At 42.1% G+C, this 15,934-nt stretch overlaps 1 protein-coding gene across 20 annotated transcripts in view; it reads left to right on the top strand.

Annotated features, from left to right (window-relative positions):
• The window catches only part of KALRN (kalirin RhoGEF kinase), a 512,792-nt gene that overhangs the window by 412,523 nt on the left and 84,335 nt on the right, over nt 1–15,934 (top strand). For all 20 annotated transcript variants that reach the window (XR_014541086.1, XM_083583660.1, XM_083583665.1 and 17 more), the window contains one exon: nt 11,269–11,515. Coding sequence is in view for 19 of the 20 variants with exons in the window: in XM_083583660.1 (XP_083439786.1) it covers nt 11,269–11,515 (247 nt within the window). In the remaining variant the exon portion in view is untranslated. The remainder of the gene's footprint in view (nt 1–11,268; nt 11,516–15,934) is intronic.

The raw sequence follows: 15,934 nt of genomic DNA, 5'->3' as shown, positions 1-15,934 counted from the left end.
TACCACATCATTGACGGGCCCAGCAGGGCTTTGCCTACTGTCAGGCCCGAGTCAGGTCTGGGCAGGCAGCAACAGGATCTCTGACAGCTCCAATGGGGCTGTGTTGGCTGAAGTGTTCTCCTCTGCAGGCAGCTACAGGAGATGTCATCTCTGCTGGGAGCTAAAGCTAACTGAAGCCTTGTACAGGCTGACAAGACATGGAGTATGGTAGGTCCTTGAAGCAGCTGGATGGCTGTTTAAAGGCTCTTCACTATTTTGTAGTCTTTTGACTTCTATGAGGTTCTTCTAGGGACTCATCCTCTGAGTCAGAGCTCTGTCTTCCAGATAGGAAGGCCCTCAATAAGGCACTTGTAGTTCTCCCAGGGAAGTGGTCTGAACATTTTCCTCATCAGAGTCCTCCATGGTGTACTGCAAGGTCATAGGTCATGGTAGGCTTAGAAAGTGGTGCATCCTCTGTTATGGAATCTCCCCTCCTCCTCTAACATTGCTCTTCCATAGTCTTAATTAGGAGCAGTGACTAAGTGATTAAGGGCCAGCTGAGACAATCTGGAAATGCTATGTGCCGAATAAGGCAGTGGGGACCCACCTGTAAGTCTATTACTACATGAGTGTCGTGGCTGTTCACCAGTAATGCCATGTTTTGGTAATTAATCAGTTAAAACCTTTTGATAAATTGAAAAGGTGTTTCCAATTAATCAGGGAGCAGATTTTAACTCTTTCAACAATTATTTTATATGATATGTTTAAAAATCCATAGGTGCCTTCTTAGAAGAACAAAGGGTGCCTGATACAACAGATGTGTACATAATCTAAAAACAAATAATCCAATTTTTTCTGTCTGACTTGCTACTTTAGATGCAAATATATGCAAAATTCATTAAAACTCAGTTGACCAACTATGATTTATTTATTCAAATGACAGGCCTCATACATATGCACTGTTACTGAGGTACCAGCTTACCCTCATCCTGAGTATAGCCAGCAGTGCAGGGGTGGAGAACCTTGGGCACAGGGACTGAATGTGGTCCTCAAGACCTCTCAGTCTGCTCCTCCATATTTGCTATTTACTTCAGTCTTAGTTAAGAACCTGAAGGTGACACATGACTTCGTTTTCCCCAGTATTTCACTGGTCACCTTCACCATTCACCAGTATTTCACTGAATTGTGTAAAGTTTGAAAGCAACATATGCATTTTCATTTATTGTTGCAATCTGAATGTAAAGCTATAGTATTTGAACATGAACCATTATTTGCTTCCTGCTAAAGGTTCTGAGGACTTTGCAAGAGAGGCTCACACAGACTTGCTTATCTTAGTCTGATGTTTACAGCAATATGTGGCGTAAAAGAAGAAAAAGTAGCAAAGCATCATGCCGTATAGACATCCCCAACCTTAAAACAATTCTGTGATAATCTTAATGAGCTGCTATTCTAGGGCAGTAGTTGCAAAGTCTTTCTTTCCTAGAGAACATTTACAAATTGTGCAAGCATATCATCCCAAGCTGTGTAGCGCATGTATGTGCACAGGCTGCCTACATCAGTCCAAAAATCAGCAGAGTCAGGTTGTAGATGTGGTTGTCTGTTAAAGTTTCCTGTTGTGCCACAATCTGCCCAAGCAATCTGGAACACTAAAAGGTGCATGTTATCTAAACACAGAGAAACAGATTTTCTTTCAGCTACTATAACTGCATGTTTCCAGTTACTGTTGTGGTCTCTTCCACCTGTTGTAAAACAACTGGATTTCTCTTGGTCTAAAGGACCATAAATATACGTATCGTACGTTTTTAAGCAGAGGTTGGAAGATCATCTGTCATGGATGCTTTAGTTGAGATTCTTGCATTGCAGAGGATTGGACTAGATGACGCGCGTGATCCCTTCCAACTACAATTTGATGATTCCATAATTCTCTGGACATTTTCTCTTCTCCTTTGGTAGCAACAAAACCAACTGAATCTTTCCCTCCCTCCCATCTCCTTCTTTCCTACCTAAGAGACCTAGACCAGTAAGGAGGTTTCACAAGTCCATATTTCTTTTAATTCAAACAGCTCTTGGATCCCAAAGTGTTTTGAGATTTCTGTATTCAAGAAATCAGTGAGGCCTCCTAAAACTAAGTAAAGTGGAACTGTGTTTAATGTGGAATGTGGGGATACTGCCCAAAATAGCGTATTTGTATGATTTCTTCTTCCCCTGTAACATGTAGTATCCCTTACCCCATATCTGGACATCATCACGTTCCCCGCCTCCACAATATCAACACATGGTAAGTGATCATATGCATTATAAGAAAAATGGAGATTCATCATGGAGTGGTGTTTTTGTTACCATTCCTACACATAATGCATGATATAGGATTGGTGACAGAAACAGTCGCTGCATGTTGAGCTGCATGCTGTGTAGGATCACTTAATATGTGTCAACAATGTGGAACAGAGAAGGGGAATATGATGTTGACAGGGCACAGGGTGGGTGTCCATACAAAGACAATAAAATATCATGCAAAAATACCTTTGGCAGCATCCCAGTCCCCTGCATAAGATATATCTGAATATTTATAGGAGGACTTTTTTCTGCTTATAAAGGAGTAGCTTTAATTATTCAAATGTTTGGATAGCTCTCTGGCCTGGTACACATAGGCAGGGATGGACAAAAGTGACTGGTGCCATCTGTTTTAATAGGAGGGGAAATACAATTCATAAAACTACGCAGGAAACTTTTTGTAAACTGCACAGAGAACAATACATCCTGCCCTTTCCTATTCACCCAGGTGGGCATGACAACAATACTGAACAATGTGCAGTTGAAATTCAACACGTGGAGAGAGATGAGTTGACAGGACTCCGTTTTCCACCCCCACCCTAAGTTGTAGACATAAGTTAATCATCATTCTCTATCTTTCTCACTTTTCTGCTCTCTGAATTTCATAGTGACTAAAACAGGCTTTCATCCAAGCCTGATGGGCAGAAGTTTCCTAACAGAAATGGCAGTTTGTTTAGTATTCAGTGAAGATGTGTGCTTTGTTTAAATCATCCTGGTAGTGTTGAATGTTGTGAATTTTGTTGTTGTGTGTTAACAGTGTTTCCTTACTCTGAATTTCTTGAGCTTTTCCCCTAATCTAACCAATTTTTCCTAGATAAAGAATAGATAAAATCAGTTTGTGCTATAGAGGAAACATGTCTCTTTAAGAGAGTAGTGCCAATTCAGTCTCTCAATATTTTAACAAAACCCCATCACAGGATAGTTCAGTATTGCCCATCCAGTGGTTTTATGGAGGAGGCTTACTGGAAAGGTGTGGTTAATCTGATTGCTGTGATGGACTTGAATAATACTCTGTCATTATGAGCAATGATTGGAACTGGAAGCAAATATATATGCTTCCAGATCTATTGAGATATTTTCCCTTACATTTCCATATTTAAATATGGAAAAAGAAAGTCTAGGACTGGAGTGTCATCTTTTATAGTTTTTCTTCGGCTCAGTCTTCCATATTGATGTACGTAGATCAAACATAACGTTATAACATTGCAGAGAGCCGAGTGTCACAATAGTAAAGGAGGCATGCCACCTACAGATAGGTGCCTCATGGAAAATCAAGTATCATTTTCCACATGGGACTGACGTAAGAAGCACATCATTGTAGTTTAAAAGGCTCTACCAGTTTCTGTTAGCATTGTGGAGCAGCAGAGAGTGGAACCAGCACTTTGTGTTTCCTTGTTCTTGATTTTATTGTGAATCTAACTGCACTCCACAACAGTGTGATAATTTTCCTGAGTTTCTACAGCATCAATAGGGAACCCATGGCTCTTCAGATATTGTTGGGCTACCACTCCCATCATCCTTTACCATTGACCATTCTGGGTGGGGCTAATGGGACCAGGGGTTCAACAACATCTGGAAGGTCTCATGTTCTCCTTCCCAGTTTTATATATTTGCTCTTAAATCAGCTACCAATTTCCCCCCACCCTTTTATTGTTTGCCTTTGCTCACATAAATGTTCCCTCCTCCTTTTATTGAATGCAAACATGTGGTCGCTTTGTGAAAAGCTGTTAAAGAAAATGAATAAAACTTAATGAGGGAATTTATTACAGAAATAAGGAGACACAAATATATTGCTGGAAATGGTACTAACACATTTACCTGAGAAATATTATATTCTCAAGGCTTGACTTTTATCCGATGTTATTCACGTGTATGTGTGAGTAATAACACGCAGCCTTTTTAAAAAAAATGTATATTATAAAACAGTACTTGGATTAACATTGGAGAAGGAGACTGTCATCCTATACAAACTTACCTGGGGGAGAAAGCCCCACTGAACTCAGCATTCTCTTTTAAGCATTCTGTTACAAATAAATGAAAGCCTGATGCTTCTGGCAAGCCTACAAGCAGGTCATGTAGGCAACAGTCCCTCAGCAACTGGTATCCAGTGGCAAATTATCTTTGAACATAGAAGTTACTGCTAAGAACTATCTTAGCAGTGTTACTTGAAAACAGACACACACACACACACCCCAGGACAGCTTTTAAAAAATGTTGTCCTTTGAACTACGTACTCCCTTCAAATGTTGCTGGTCTACAGTTCCCATCAGCTCTGGCTAGCAGGGTCAATGGTCAAGGATGATGGATATGACCTAATCCTTTTGTCCTACTCCTAGGATTCTAGATAACTTGCATGCATGATTCCATTTTGAACACTAACAATGCAGTCCTAAGGTTGGTGGGGAGATTGAAGTTATCTGAGCCAACAGGGCAGAAAAATGGACAAAAGAATGATCTTGTGTTTGTCCATTTCTGGGTTTAATTTATTTAATTTATATTTTCCTTCCTATTGGGAACAGAGGAGAGTGCAAGGGAGATTTAGGCATGCTTAGGAATTACAGGGGCATGTCAGGGGACTGGGATGACTTTATATCCTTCAGATCTTAGTGGTTTCCCATACCTTCCCCATGCACCCACATCAGTTGGGCCTGGGCATTGGAGGCTTCAGTGGCAGTGACAGGGAAGGGGAGTCTGACATTGAACTCCCTCTCCAACATAAGAGACCATAGGATTGCCTCGTCATTAATATAATACATTGTACTGCCCCAAACCTGCAGTATTATACATATGTTAATATAGGGGGGAGGCAGTTGCAAAGTTATTCCAGCAAGTAGCTCCGCTAGAAGCAACCTTATGTATTTGATCAACTTCATTGGAATTCCTCTGGCTATACTCCCACTGTGATGGAGCCATAGCTTGAGTTCTACCTCAAGTGACATTTTAACAAATGAAAAAAGATGAAAAGGACAAAGAGTCTCTGCCTGGTAACAATATATGAGGGTCAAATAATACAAATGCTCCTTAAGCACCAGAGTTCAGGAGTGCTCTCCCCCTGACCCAAGCGGTTTTCGCTACTTCAGAGGATTAAGAGTTTAATAAGTTATTGACAGGAGCTATGTCACAAATTGATTTTTATGTTAGCCCCTGTCTGAGGCATGGGGTCACAAATAATTGATGAGGAGGCTTTTGCAGTTTACTGTACTGTTCCTTAGATAAGAGTAGCTTCCCACAAAGCCACTAGAGGATCTAGAATTCAGCAAAATGCCAAAAGCTGCAACCAGAAAATGGAAACCCTGCTGGTTGCCCAAAATATTCATTCATTTAATCATTAATTCATTCAAGTTGTGTACCACCCTTCATCCATAGATCTTGGATAAAATACAAGATGAAAACGCAGACTACATGATAAAAACGGGGGAGCCACAAACCAATAAACCCACCTCTTCCCACAAGCACATTTAAAAGGGAATGTGATGTTAATCAGTTCAAGGCTTGGTTGAAGAGGAATGTTTTTGCCTGGCGCCTAAAGGTACCGTATACCGTATTTTTCGCACCATAGGACGCATTTTTTTCCCTCCTAAAAAGCAAGGGAAAATGTGTGTGCGTCCTATAGAGCGAATGCAGGGGGGAGGCAGGCGGGAAAAGCCCCCAAGAGCCGCACACAAGCTTCGTGTGCTCTTGCGGGCTTTTCCCCAGGAGGGAGAAGGGACTGACCGGCCGCATCAATCCATTCTCCCTCCTCGGGGAAAAGCTCCCAAGAGCGGCACCCCCTTTAAAGGCTGCGCGGCTCCTGCGGGCTTTTCTACAAGGTGGGGGAATCCCCCCACCTCCCAGAAAAGCCAGGAGAAGCCGCGCAGCCCCTTTAAAGAGCGCGCGGCTTCTGCGGGAGGTGGGGGAAGCTGCAGCAGATTCCCTCCTCCCGGGCTTCCTTTGAAGTGGCAATGTGGGAGGGGAGCAGCTTACACTCGTGTAAGCAGCTCCTCTCCCACTTTCCTGCTTCAAAGTGGAGGGAATCCACTGCAGTTGTGAGCAGAGGATCCATGGCTCCGCTTCCTTCCCTCGAAGCAGGGTGCGGGGGTGCAGGGGGGAAAGACGGCAGGAAATAGATGCCAGGCAGGAAGACACAACCACACTTTGACCACTGAAAGTCCACCCCAGCCTCCCCAGATTTCCACTGAGACGGCCAGGCTAATCTCGATGGCCATAAGTCAGGCTCAGCATTATTAACTGGACTTAGATAAGCCATGGTTCCCCTTCCTACCCTCCTCTGAGGCTCGATTTAAAGCAGCAAAGCGGACAGGAGCCGCCCGCTTTGCTGCTTTAAATAGTTTAGTGCAACATTTGATTCAGAATATTTTTTCCCGTATTTTCCTCCTCTAAAAACTAGGTGCGCCCTATGGTCAGGTGCACCCTATGGAGCGAAAAATACAGTATATAAGGAAGGTGCCTTTGCCCCTTAGCCAAGGGAAACCTTACACTGTCCTTAAAAACTTGTTGAGCTTTTAGCAGACATTGCATCCATTTTCTCAAAGCTTTCTTCATTGCTATAAGGACTTTATTTTTGCAAAAACATCCAAAATATGCAATTTTAGGAATGATCATGAAGCTTATTAGGCTTTATTATAGAAAGCTAGATGCTATGCCTTTGATGTCATTGTGGTCATGTAGATTTCTAGAAATTCTGCCACTTGACTTTGCTTATTTTTCGTAAATATTCCCCTCAGCATTTAAGGGTACTTTCCTCTTTCCTCTGAATCTTTACGTTATTTTTTCCAAAAGTTGTATGAAGCATCTAGAGAAAGTTTGCCTCTGCTTTTGTAACATCTGCCAGCCTTACTACTGTAAGCAATTCATGGGTCCTTTTTCAGCTTTGGTTGGTGCTGTCAGTTACTAACTGACCATCATATACACTGTCATACCCCCACCATTCAGTCCAAAACAGCCTAGCTTGATGCAGACATAGTTTGCCATTAGACAGCAAATATGGACATCTAGTGGTTGTGTGTTGCATTGTATGCAGACTATATTCTTTTAAAGGAGTTGAATTGAACCTGATTCAACTTTTTAAATGAACTACCTTTATTATCCATACAATCCTAAATTATGACATTGAAATCCTTGACTGGTGTATGTCAAGGCAGTCATAGTATTTTTTGCTATGCTGAAATCATATGAATGAGCCAAACTCATAGTTCACCATGTAACTACTACAGAGCCTTCAAAAAATGTAACTTAAGCAACTAAAACCAGCTAAGCTAATGGGCATCCTGGTTTGTTCAGAGTGCCTTATTATCCCTTAGATATACACTCCAAGGAAGTTTCAAGTCTGTGATGAAAATACAAGGCTAGGGATGGGTGGCTCGGGTCTGTTTCTTGTTGTCAGGGGCTCAGGAGCAGGAGCACAGGGGAGAGAGGAAATGGAGAGCGAAGGGGAAGAATCCGAGGGCAGCGTAGGGGAGTATGACAGTGGCCCGAGAGATTCCATGAGCTTCTCCAGCGAATCAGAAGATTCCCAGAAGGGGGCGCCGACGGTCAGGGCAAGGGGGGTCCCAGGGGGGACGCACCAGAAACAAGGAGCCAGCGGGGAACCCCAAAGCAGCAGCGGGGGATCAGGACCAGTTTCCCCACCAGAGCGTAGTGGGGGAGAAGAGTCACATGTGTCAGGGCCAGCGTCTCCTCCAGCGGGGAGAGAAAGTGAGTCAGGGCTGACCACGCCTCCAACGGAGGGGAGGTCAGTTGCAGCTAGCCCCCCCAGAGGGGGAAGCAGTGACAGCAGCAGTGAAACGGTCAGGAGGAAAGTTGCTGGCTGGGCGTGCGCGCCAAGTTGAAATGTACAGGCGCGGGGGACAGCAGGAGACCCGGATGGGGAACCAGCTCCTAAAGCCTGCCAGAGGGAGGGGGAAGGCTCAGGGGATTCAGCGTCGGAAGAGTCTAGAAAGGGCGAGACCCCAACGGACAGGCGGAACCAGAGGCGGAAAGAACAGAGGAAGAGGTGGAGTAAGGCTAGAGTCTTAAATTGGTGTCTGGGGGGAGGAGACTCAGACGGAGCAACAGCGGTCTGATAGTTGAGACGTAGAGCTGCACGCTGCGGCTCTGGAAGTGAAACTGAACTTCAATAAAGACTTTTGTACTTAACAACGAAGCAGCGTTGGTCCTTTGTGAGCTGGGACCTCGGGCGGCTCTGACACTTGTCTATGTCACTTTTACATGTGTCCGTTCAGAAATCCATTCCATCACATTTCCATATTAATCTGTGACTTTTAATGCATAATTAAATATGTTTTCCTTAAAGTACTTATTTCTAAACATATTGTCTCTCAAAATGTGCATTTTAAAATGCATTTTGGTGAATTTTGAGACAAGAACTGTGTCAGAGAAATGTGAAGTTCAGTTGATAACTGGGTTCCAATCCACATATTAATCCAGAGTTACAGATCAGCTCAGTTCATGTCAGATTTCATAAAGATCGAATTGCTTAAGCATCCCCCTGAGCCTCCCAGCACCATCGGGCAATAAAAGTGGGGTTTGTTCACAGAGGAATGTGCTCTGTGCTGATTCCAAGGACCAGTTTAGCAGCCAATTCCAGATACTATCAAAGCACTAAAAAAGCCCTCTAGGCATAAAGATAGGTCAGGAAGTAGTTTGGTTTGCAGCTCCCCAGGGAGTTATACTGGCTTCACAGTTTGAGAGCCATTTTGTTCCTTGGTAGTCCTTCAGCTTTTGGGGCCGGGTAAGGATGATGGGAAGTAATATATGCAGAGAGACAAGATCTTCAGTGCATTTGCTGTAGAAATGGTAAGAAAACATTGATCTTAATGAGACCTAGTCAGTGTTATGAATAAAGGTCTAATCAATCTTCTGCTACATTCCTTCTCACCCAACTACAGAATGATCTTTTGGTTAAGACCTTTCATAGGAAGACCCACAGAAAATAGTGAAGGAAAGAGAGCAGCCAGTAAACACATCCTTATGCAGTTGGGTACATGGATCAAGAATCCAGAAGCAACTGAGTGGGATGCTGAGCAAACAGTACCTGCCCTAAACTATTGTGAACATCAAACAGCATAGACACAGGCCAAAAAGAAAGAAAAGGGTTGTCAAGATTTGGTAAAAAGAGTAACAAGGAAGCAGTGAAACGTAGAATAATAGAACTGTAGAGTTGGAGGAGACCCCAGGGTCATCTACTCCAACCCCTTGCAATGCAAGAATCTCAGCTAGATCATACATGACTGATGTAGGCTATTGATTCTTTTCAATACAGCTCCTTGCTAGGGGTGCCAATACAACTCCTTGCCAAGGATGTAAGGGACTCTAGGTAGGTCTCTGCCAAAGCCAGACCTTTCTTGAATGGCACAGCCATTACCTTTATCATTAGCCAGCTGTGTGGACTACACCAGGGGTGTCTAACCTGTGGTCCTCCAGAAGTTGTTGGACTACAGCTCCCATTAGCCCTAGCCACCTTGGCTAGTAGTTGGGAGCTGCAGTCCAAGAACTGAAGGGCTGCAAGTTAGCCCCTGTAGGCTACACATGGACTGGTAAGAGAATAATGAAGACTGAAGCACATCACGCTTCGGCACTGCAGACATCAACAGTGCTTACCATTAGAGCTGAAGATATGTACCCCCCAAATGAATATATACCATATTTGCTGCTGCAAGCATCTATCTGAGAGTAATTATGGTGTAAAATATTTTATCCCATTGTAAGGGCTTAGACTGACTTTTCCTTTTCCTTTAATCGCTTCAGTTCTATTATTTATGGAAAGTTTCTATTTAATGTTATTTTTGTTTTAACCATAGGACATAACAAGGCAGAACAGCAATATAGACAGAACACTGGCTGCCACTTTGTATCCATGCAGATTTGTCGTAGCCTTCCTGTTGTTGTTGTTTTTTTTAAAGACCTCTCTTCCTTTGCAGCCAAAAACTCTGTACATGTTTTGTGAATTTGTTCAAAACTTAAGGAGGAAGAGGCGAGGGAACACGAAGGGACTCATGCCTCCTTATAGATGTACCATTGAACAATATAGCGGGGGAGATCCTCAGCATTATCTTCTCACCAGACAGATAGTGTTTTAGGTGTTGCATAAATTACATTTATAAAATGTGTTTCTGAATTTTGCCTTTTCCAGCACTCCCTTGCTGTTTTCTCTCCTTCATCTAATTCTTAGATGGCAAACTCTTATACCAAGTGCCTGCTTTATTTAATTCTGTAATGCACCATTTACACTGATGGCACTCTTTAGCTAACAGTGATAATAATAATCATTGTTTTCCCTCCCGTGGGGAGTAGTAGATGTCTCATGGGCTCCGTCATTTTAAAAACTAGTGATCCTGCAATAAAGTATCCTTTCCCAGGAAAGAGATGAGAGATTCTTGGAGGCAGATTTAACATATAGTAATCAGAATCAGATGGTAACAGCATCTAACCACAATGGGAAGGCTAGTCCAGGCATATGTTTAAGCAAGGATACCTCTGTTTTGTGCTTTGCTGTCCCATGTCTGAGCACTAGCCAGGATGTGAAACCTACTTGGTTTTAACAGTGGAAAAAAACACTGAGCCCTCCCACTATTTTGACTGAAAGCCGAACCACACATGATATTGAAAACCCAGTGATAGTATCTTATACCTTTAGAAAGAAAAGTGGGGAAATGCATGCATATGAGGAGTTGCATATCCAGTCAGGATCACACCACAGAGGAAGGAAGATTTCCTCCTGATTAAGTGACCCACAGATTTGAATCAGAGGAAACATACAAGTACCTGTATGAGTCCCATTTGCTTTGCCCTACAGGTATGTGACTGAATCCCATCCGAAGCAACAGATTGGAATGGAAACTGTTAAAGTGAACTATGTTTCTCAGTACAAGAGCCAATGTTACATGAAATATCACTGTGCCTTGTTATAGGTGACTCACTTTTCCTCTTTTCTGTTTCAATTTTCTCCCCTTACAGCTGTCTGGAGGATGTGAACTAACTGTGGTACTACAAGACTTTATAGCCAGCCATAGTAGTGAGCTGAGTATCCAGGTGGGGCAAACAGTGGAGTTACTGGAAAGGCCAAGTGAAAGACCCGGCTGGTGTTTGGTACGGACAACAGAGCGAAGTCCTCCTCAGGAAGGGCTGGTCCCCAGCAGTGCTCTCTGTATCTCACATTCCCGGAGCAGTGTGGAGATGGACTGTTTCTTCCCTTCAGGAAAAGGTAGGCAGAAATTGAACAGGGCTGATATTCCCTCCACTGTTATTTCACTAGCTAAAATGAAGGGAGGATAAAAGTACAGATATTCATAATTTGAGCTGCCAGCCTGCTGTGGAAGTGTGCTGTCTGCACTTTTGATGTGCATACTTATCTTTTCACCTGCATCAGCCAGGAGAGGGTGGGGGAAGGAAGGGGCCTGTTTTTCCTGCTTGAGTGGAAACCCAATTACATACTGTTTAGCCAGACATTGTATCTGCTATAAAACAATGAGTGCATTGACTCTGCATAATGCTGATTGGATGGCTTTTGAGTCATTCAGAAAATCACCTTCTCCCAGTATATAGGGTTTTCAAGGGTGCTTTAAAAATAAATTGGGGGAATATTTAAAAATAAAGCACCAAACTTCTGTTTTTGAAACTTTTGATCAGGTGATCCAAAAAGCAATACCTAAAGCACCTGAGTTCTATCACATTATAGCAGTTAGCTGGGAAGGATAGTTTTGTTAAGCAATTCACCTTAGCATCATTTCTTCTAAGAAAGCCCTTGAGCTTTTGCCTGAGCTGGACAATCACAAATATAGTCTAGGTGGAGAATGCCTAGTTGGATTTCGTTCGCTGCTGTCATATATTGTTTGTTTTTATGTTATATTGTTTTAAATGTTATAATTCATTTCATGTGTTCATGGACAGAAAAGTGGAGTAAGAAAAACCCAATAAAGGTCAAGCCAGTAACACACTTAAACCTCAGGGAAGAGGGTAACAGAGACAAACAGCTATTATTCTGGAGCCAGGTGTCAACAGAGAAGCAAAGGCAGTGAAAAGAAGTAGTGAAAAGAACTGACATTCCTTAATCTTAGTGAACAGGCAAACAGAAAAATGTAGGCAAATTTCACTGTCTGCATTTTTCTGAAGATATTGACTAAGTACAGTAAATAGAAATTTATCTAAAAACTAGACAAAGGGACAGAAGAAGGCATTCAGCATTCTGAGATTTGTTCTATAAAAGGGAGGAATCTTAGGCTCAATGCACACCATGCACCCCCCCCAAAAAAAAAGAATACCGGGAACTGTAGTTTTAAAAAGGGTGTTGGAAATGGTAGCTCTGTAAAGAGTAAACCACAGTTCCCAGGGTTCTTGGTGGCATGTGTATGCTTTTCATGTGCTTTAAATGCATGGTGGGTATGTAGCCACTGCTTGTGATGTATGCACTTATTCCACTTTCACTTCTGGTAAACAGATTGCACAGGTTTTTGTATCGCTTAAAAATCTGCTTCACAGGTCCAAAATCTGAGCCACAGGCCCAATGGTGAGCTTGTGTGATTGGTTTGGTGCAGGGATACCAAACAAGGATGTCAAAAATGCCAAAGTGATCAATTCTAGTGCTTTATTAAAAGAAGGTGTAAATGTACAACACAGCCTGCAGAGCCTTGCTGCCTTTTTAGACTTGGGACAGACACAGAAACAGCAAGCATTCTAGATTTGAAAGCTAGGAACTGAATGGCACCTTAAACCTAGGTTATAGGTACAACAATAGAATATCTAGGCCCACTTTTTTATAAGAAGAATAGAGAGCTGAAAATGAATGAACTGAAGCTAAAATATTACATTCGTTTTTCACATGGTCTAGTCTTTCACCTGCCCACCCCCCTAATATTCTTAAGCGGGTCTCTTCTCCAATCTTCAGAGAGTAGCTGGAAGTGGGGAGGCAGAAAAAGGTCCTCCTTTCCTTCCACTCTGCAGTTCTGAAATCTTAGGGGCAATACTATTCTCAGAGTTCAGAAACTGCTCGCACTAATGAAATTCTCTGTCGCAAAATGCGCCTAGCCCTAGAACATTGAGAGTTTTGAACGCTGCCTGCCAATGAAGGCATAGGTGGCAAGCCTCCAAGTCTTAGATTGCGCCCCTGCCTAGGCCAATAACCAAGCATCCTAAAGCCTACAGAGAAGCATAGCATCAAAGCAAGCCAGTTAGCATATATCAAAGCAAGCCCATAAACATAGGTGAGCTCATTCTTGCAGCAACTGCTAATTAGTCCCAGGGCTATCTTGACTACCAATATGGCATTTACAGTCTTTCTGGAATGTTTTCACCATTTAGTTCTACACAGTGAAAGAAAAGGAAACTGCATCTACAAAAAGCAGAGCCTTTTTCAACTGTTAAAAGCATTTTTCAACTCCTAAAAACTATTGCTGTGATCTAACCCACGCCACCCTCTTGCTGTGGCAAATGAGTGTGCTGTTACTCTTTCCTCTCACAAGAGGGCTCTCCTGATTTATAGTTTCTTTCTAGTTACTTTCTAGTTACTCGGTTATTTATAGTATTTATAGAAACTTTATATTTATAGTAACTTTCTAGTTACTCAGTTATTGATAACTCATTCTAAAAAGATAAATTAAATTATAATATAAGAATCAGGGTCAATACATCGAGAAAATATGCATGGACCTAATAACTAATTCTCACTGATGTGAGTCAGCTGTGTCTGGCTAACCCACTCCATATTCAATTCTCCCTAATACAAAAATAAAAATCCATGCATATGAAAAACTAGCATGTCAAGGGAGATGCTACCCAAGCATTCCACCCAATACAACAGGGATTTGACCCCCTCCCCTTGTCATGGAGAAGCATCACCTGGTGGCTCAAGTGGTATAGCTCAAAGACAGCTTTACCTACTCAGTGAAAACTAGGCCTAAGAGCAGCAGTTTCCAAAGGTGAATGTTATGTATGTCTGACAGCAGTGTCCATGCTGCCCCTTGGGACAACAGAGGAAGCTGCCCCTTAATATGAAGAGGGCTCAGAATAGAGACAATGCTACAATAATAGATTTTCCAGTTGACCTTGGGTTAACCTAGATTAGTTTTGAGTGTACTTATAGCAGGTTAGATAAATGGATGGATCGAGAAGAAAAATCCTTTCCCAAATCATGAATATGGAAAGGTGTTTAAATTTGTTACGTGAACTGAGTTTGCATTGTGCATGTGGTACAAGTGTCCCAGTGCCCATAGATGATCTGTAAAAGCCTGATGGGGCAATCTTGTAAGTTATTATTGGGCTTGCACTTGCTGCTGCCTCATTTGACTGGTGTTGTTCCACTTTTCCTCCTCCCCGTTCCACCTTTACTACTATGATACTGGTGTTCCAGCCTTTTGAAAATATATCTGTAAAGTAAACTCAGCAGTCAATATTGAAGGCAGAAAGGGGGAAGTGGTGTCCTTCCAGAAGTTGCGTGACTACAGATTCTATCATCATGGTGAGAGTTGGAGTCCAAAAACACTGGGAAATTCCCTATCCTGGATTTAATGTTGAAAATTCTGGAGGAATTTAAGAAAAAGGATTATGTGAAACTAACTTCTTATACACCTTTAGTTTTTCCAGCAAGGGTTAGTATTTTAAATAGAACAGGACTTATCTCTTTCAAATGAAGAAGTCATTTCTTTCCCAGGGAAAGAAAATAACATCTATAATCTACTCAGACTGCAAATCTGTCTATACTACTCTCTTGAGCTTAACAGAGGGAACAGATTCTTTTATTCCTGTAGTTTTCCCGCATTATGGAGATGTGAAGTATTAAATTACCATATGGTAAGCCTGCAACTTATACCAGGGTTACATTTCAGGGATCACATCTAAAGCCAAAATCATGTGTAGTCAAAACCCATTGGGGTAGGATTGCCAAAGTAATTTTTTCTGGACCCCTGCCCCTTCCTGCTCCTTCCTTCTATTTTTTATTTTTTGCCATGCACGTAAAGCTGAATGTACACAAGTTAAATGCAGGCAGGGCTTTTTTTTCAGCCTGAACTCCAGAACTCAGTTCTGGCACCTCTCAGATGGGCACCATTGTCATTATAAGAAAACAAGAGAGGTGTTAATGGTGAGTTCCAGCACCTCTTTTTCTATAAAAATAGCACTGAATGCATGTAAATTGCAGGTTTACTGTATTCGAATTGGAAAGGAAGTGGCAGATGGCAGAGATGCCATGGATGGAAGGCAGGCTATCAATCCAGCCAAGTAAAACACACCTCCCTTTTTCACTCCTTTCATTTAAATAGTACTATATCTAGCATTAAATTGACATAGTACAAGGAAGTGGTTACATAAAATTGACATACCTATTTATGTTACCATTGCAATTATGAATTACGGTAACCTGCAGACTCTGGAGTAAAAAGAAAGAAAGAAAGTTATTTAAAATAAAATTTGTCATGTTGAAGGTGTTAGTAGCAGAACACTTTGTAGATTTTCTTAGCTTAAGTATCATGTGTTTACACTTTCTAAGAAGCTTGAGCCAAAGAATCTGGCTTTAAAGCTAATGAGCCAGCTCACTCATGGAGCAACATCCACTGTACAAGTGCTGAGCGGGAAACTCATTCTGCGAAAAACTGGCTTACAGTCACAAAAGGCCTTAGAAATGAGCCTGCAA

This window comes from Podarcis filfolensis (assembly GCF_964270895.1).
Source record: "Podarcis filfolensis genome assembly, chromosome: 1".
Taxonomy (NCBI): Eukaryota; Metazoa; Chordata; class Lepidosauria; order Squamata; family Lacertidae; genus Podarcis; species Podarcis filfolensis.
This window is presented reverse-complemented; position numbering and strand designations above follow the sequence as displayed.